General features: G+C 42.8%; 1 protein-coding gene across 1 annotated transcript in view; it reads left to right on the top strand.

Annotated features, from left to right (window-relative positions):
- Positions 1 to 1531: 1531 nt before the first annotated feature.
- The window catches only part of LOC123976516 (small conductance calcium-activated potassium channel protein 1-like), an 11427-nt gene continuing 7520 nt past the window's right edge, over positions 1532 to 5438 (top strand). The window contains exons 1-4 of the mRNA XM_046058756.1: positions 1532 to 2392; positions 2953 to 3048; positions 3956 to 4255; positions 4878 to 4999. Of these exons, the coding sequence (XP_045914712.1) occupies positions 1532 to 2392; positions 2953 to 3048; positions 3956 to 4255; positions 4878 to 4999 (1379 nt within the window). The remainder of the gene's footprint in view (positions 2393 to 2952; positions 3049 to 3955; positions 4256 to 4877; positions 5000 to 5438) is intronic.

The following is a 5438-nucleotide window of genomic DNA, read 5'->3' as shown; positions in this document are numbered from 1 at the left end:
TCTGACTCTCTGATCCGACTACCACCATGTTGTTCCTCTCCCACCTGTGCACAGTCAATCCCCCCTTCTCCCTCTGTCTATCTTTAAATACATGTTGTCTTCAGATTAGATAATGCCTTTCTTTATCCTGCTACTATCCGGATGTGCTCTGCCACCCTTTGCTCCTTAGGTCTTTCCATTTGGAGGGAGCTCTATTATCTGTAGACCCATCTGTCACAAGGATTTAGATGAATAAATGATGCTGAATGTCATTGTTATGACTTTAATGCTTAATACTCCACCAAGCTCTATGCATATTGTTCGGTTAAGGGGTGACATATTTGCTATTTCATAAGCTCACAAGCTCACTTGATTAATCTGCAATACTAATCTGCTGAATTGATATTGAGGACCATTATTCTCTTTTGAAGGTTAGATTTATTTAAAAACAATATTTATATCCCACTTGGAATTTTCCCATGGTAATAATGACACTGATTGATAAAGTTACAAATGAAAAGTGATATAAAAGCATTTCTTATCAGGCTATGACACCAGGGGACCCATGTATAAGCAAATACACTCCTCCCCCTCCCCCCACACACACGCACACATATAGGGAGGAGGAAATCTGCCAATCCCCGGCTAAAAAAACTCAGATGACAGATGACTCATTCATTGCTTTCGCTCCATGCAACATCTGCAACTTAGAGTCTTTGCGGTCATTAAGCCCCTCCAGCTTTAAGGAAGATGCCCTGGTGGTGGAGAATCAAACACGGCCAAACAAGGGCCTGAAAAAGCAAAAGATATCCATGGGTATTTACTTCGTATGTCGTCACATGCAGGCCAAGTTCATAACATAACATAACGTCTGCTTGAATCTATGGGAGGGGCTCCGTGTTGCTGAAGCTGCAAATGGATTGCTGGAAAGTTCATACATGCAGAGCGAGGACATTCGGAATATTTTGATCTGATCACACCGGAGCTGATTGGCGTTGCAGCTTGATTTACTTTTTACTGTTTTTTTCATATGTTTTGAATGTCTTCTTAGTGAAAGTGGCACATTTGAGTCCAAGTTGCATCAGGATTTTACTAGGAGGGTGTCTTTGTGATTCAGGCAGTTGTGACCTTCAGGACCATAAGAAGACTGAATATATAAATACTAAACCTTGAGTGAAAAGGTAAGAATTAAAAGTTTTTTTAAAGTTTTACACTCCATTGAAGTTGGTGACTAAACCTTGATTACTGTATTAAAACAAACCTTTGTTATTGGGCAAATATATGAAGTAAAAAGATTTTGCATCATTTTCAAATCATATCACTGACAGCTAAATAGAAAAAAATATTCTAAATAAAAATGAGCATGAGCAAACTTAACAGGTAGGAAAAACTTAAAATCTTGTCTGATGATTACTAATGAGTGAATCTTTCCCATAGTTGTAGTTTTCCTTCACAATGCTGTTTAAATGTCTTGTCTAATATCGCCATCTGTCTCTCCCACGCCTTCTGTGTTCAAACCTCTCAAAAAGATTCACTCATAAACCCTCTCACCATGGAGCACTCCCCGTCTATGAGCTTGTCAGTGGTGGATGGAGACGAGGTGGAGGACCAGCGGCCACTCCTCCCACCACGCATGGTCCCTCCACCTCAGACCTGCTCTCCGCAATGTGGGATACACCAAAACATCCAAACATCAGCTGATCACACCGTGTGGCTGGACAGAACCCAGGCCATGGCCACCACACCTTTATACAATGGCCACCTTTATGTGACACCTTCACCACACTCCAAAAGGAGGGGAGACAAAGGCAAAGATAAGAAATGTGAGAAAAGGTCTGGGGGGAGTAGACAAAATCCAGCACGCAAGGAGCATAATCACCAGTGCAAAGCCAGAAACGCAGGAGCTCACAGACTTCAGGAGAAAGTTACCTCTTTCACTGACATCCCTGTGTCTCCCTGCGAGTCACCCTTTAAGAGCCCCCGCAGGTCACACATAGACATCAAGGAGGGCAGAGGGCGCCGCAAGTCAGCCAACGTTTCTTTGGAAATGCATGATCGCCAGAGTCTCCCAGAGATCATCATCACCAGTAAAGATGATGACTTACGGCCACAAAATGATAAGTCCCAGTATCACCAGGACTTGTCTGAGGCCAAAGGCCTGCTGCCAGGAGCCGAGCATCCCAGTCCGAGCCCCATTCCCAGTTCCAGTTCCGGTTCCCATCCCAGCCCAAAAAAAGTGGACGCCAAGGACGACCCATACTGGAAGACCCACAACATCGGCTGGCGACTGGTACACAGGAGGGCTCTGTTTTTGAGGAGGCAGCGGCTGAACGACTGCGCCCTGGCGGTTGGGATATTCGGGGTGGTCCTGATGGTGACGGAGACAGAGCTCTCCTGGAGCGTCTACAGCAAGGTCAGAAGTAGGGGAAACCCAGACTGAGACCCTGAGAAATCCTTTGAGAAATGTGAATGGAAATAGGGGCTGTAAATGTTTTGCAAGAGTTAAAAAAAGATTTTTAAAGAAAAGAAATCATATGCGGGCAAGTGCAGTTATTAGCTTTTCAGGAAAGAGCCTATCGCTAGATTTTTCAAAGCTTTACTGCCTGAGAAATCACATTTTGTATAATTAAATAGCACAGCTTTTACTCCATTTGTTATTTTATTTTATTGTATTCAGTAAAACTCTCGCGTTTTTTTACTTCACTTTCCCCACAAACGCGGTCATGACCTTTATAATCACACAGTATTAGAAAATCTGTCAATATGAGAATTGTGCTCCTGCCAACTGCAAACTGCCGGATACAGTGGTCAGTGGTCATTGTATCACATGACAATCAGCCATCAGCTGACAATGATGTTTGTGTGTGTGTGTGTGTGTGTGTGTGTGTGTGTGTGTGTGTGTGTGTGTGTGTGTGTGTGTGTGTATGTGTGTGTGTGTGTGTGTGTGTGTGTGTGGGTGTGTGTCTCCCACAGAGCTCTATCTACTCCCTCACACTCAAATCCATCATCAGTTTCTCTACAATTATCCTGTTGGGCCTCATCATAGCGTACCACTGCTGTGAGGTGCAGGTAACTTGGCTGTTCATAATCACACAAACTGTGTAAGCTGCTTTTTAAGGATTGTGAAAAACATTTTAACTACTGCATTTACTGTTGGTGTTGAATGGTTGAGTCTGTACCACAGTTTCATATTTTATAAATTCATCATATTTTTTGTTTGTAAAATCTGTAATCTGTAAGTAACTAGTAACTCCAGCTATCAGATAAAGTACATTTCCCTTCTGAAATGTATTGGAGCAAAAGTATAAAGCTGTACCCAATTGAAATACTGAAGTCAAATACCTGAAAATTGTACTCAAACATAGTACATAAATGTGCTTCATTTTCCACCACTGTTTACTCTACTGATTTAGCATTGCAGTCTTTTAACATTGTCGGACCCACTGACCCACGAAGGGCAGTATAAAAAGGGTATCAGAATGAATGCAGCAAAACTAGAATATTTTTTATTCCACTAGTTCTTCTTTCTTGTCAAAACCTGGCACCTAAATTACCCACAATGTACCTCGACCGCCAAGGGCTGAGTCAGAGATTAGGCTGTTGTATTCTAGTAGCAGCGAATGTAGCCTCGATGCTAGCCTCTAGCAGAAACGGGGAGCGGACTACATAGGTCTGGTAAACTCTTTTCTTGATTACTCCACACCCACAGATTTATTTTCTTTTTCAAATCTGTAGTCTTCAGCCCCAAATGACACTGACATAAGTGACATCACTTGAGGCAATTTATCAAACTTTGTGCAGCTCTCTCTGGAGCCACAAAAGGCTATATAGACCTTTTTTGACATATGTAGAACCCCCAACACCTGTATACAGAATATGTTGTGTAATATCGGTGCCATTTCCCATTTAATCATCTTTTATCCCCAGATTAGATGCTGATTTTAGCTACAATAAGCTCTTTCCACCTCTCTGGTAGCTCTACGTTCACGACATTGGTGCAGAGGATTGGCGGATTGCAATGACAACCGACCGTCTGGCTCTGGTAGCCCTGGAGTTGGCAGCAGTGGCCATTCACCCCTATCCAGTGGGTCTGGTTGCGTACTTCCAGCAGACCTTCCAGCACACCCCGGGTCGCCTGTCGCTGTCAGAGACAGAGCTGGAAATCATCCTGGCTCTGCCCATGTTCCTGCGGCTCTACCTGCTGGGCCGGGCCATGATGCTACACAGCCGCCTCTTTACTGACACCGCATCTCGCAGTATTGGAGCACTCAACAAGGTCGGAGGTCACCTGTGTGCTCCCCTCAGAATCTGGCTTTGGGCTTAACTGGCTTGGATAGTACTGTGATGATCATTACACCTTTGAATTAAAGAGAAGAGTGAAATTTGAGGCTTTGCAATGTCAATTTTGATAGGATTTTAAATTGAATATTAGTCTATATTTTGGACAGTGATTTGGGCTGGACATCCTCTATGAACATTTCACGCTCATCTGTTTATGTCTTATAGGTGGGCCGAGGGGTCTGTAGAGGTTTGAATCTTGAGGTCTGACTATCACAGTTTTGCTCCCATGAATCCCAGTGGTTTCACATGCTGATTATGTCCCTTGCTAGCTCCCCTTTGCTTGTGTTTTCATTTCCACAGTTGATAATATCCACCCAGCTAATCCCTTCCCTTATAAATGCTATTTAAGAGTGACGAAAATGACCTTTGTCTCCACTCTGCAATGCCAAACCTACTATCCATGTATCAAGCCAGATTGAGAACAAGTTTTCTTATTCCTCATCTCCACTGCATTATATAATCATAATCTGACAGGTGCTATCCTAAATAGTCTGGCTAAGTAGGACCCTACTGTCAAAATGATGATGGTGTAAATGCATCCCATTTGTGATCTTCAGATACACTTCAACACCCGGTTTGTGGGGAAAACGCTGATGACCACCTACCCCGGGACTGTGCTGATGATTTTCAGCGTCTCTCTGTGGATTGTGGCAGCGTGGGGCTTACATGTTTGTGAGAGGTATGTGATGATATGTTGGTCTACCGCTGAATCCAGCGTGCTCAAGGCCTATATATTTAATATTTAATTATCATCCAAATGTTGTCAGACATCTACAGTAGAATTACTTTACTGCAGCAACCAACCATATTTTCACTCTGCTGTGCTATATTTGTACTTGCTGGATGACACACGATCAAATATTACATAATCTTGAATTGATGTTGATAATGTGAGAGTTTTTTGGATGAATATTGGTGTTTTTAATACAGCATAAACTAGGAGTGGGGGAGAGGAAAGTTCAGTAAAGCACAATTTAAGATCTGAAAAGACCCAATATCAATATAACATTGATTTATCCTATTCCCAACACTGTGTCAGAGAGAAAATATGAGTCCTTTCTCATTCCTTCAGACACCACAACTACAGAGACCTGAGCAGCAACTACATGGAGGCCTTG

This window comes from Micropterus dolomieu, linkage group LG09 (assembly GCF_021292245.1).
Source record: "Micropterus dolomieu isolate WLL.071019.BEF.003 ecotype Adirondacks linkage group LG09, ASM2129224v1, whole genome shotgun sequence".
Lineage (NCBI taxonomy): Eukaryota > Metazoa > Chordata > Actinopteri > Centrarchiformes > Centrarchidae > Micropterus > Micropterus dolomieu.
The sequence above is the reverse complement of the archived record's forward strand: the minus strand, read 5'-3'. Positions and strand labels throughout refer to the sequence as shown.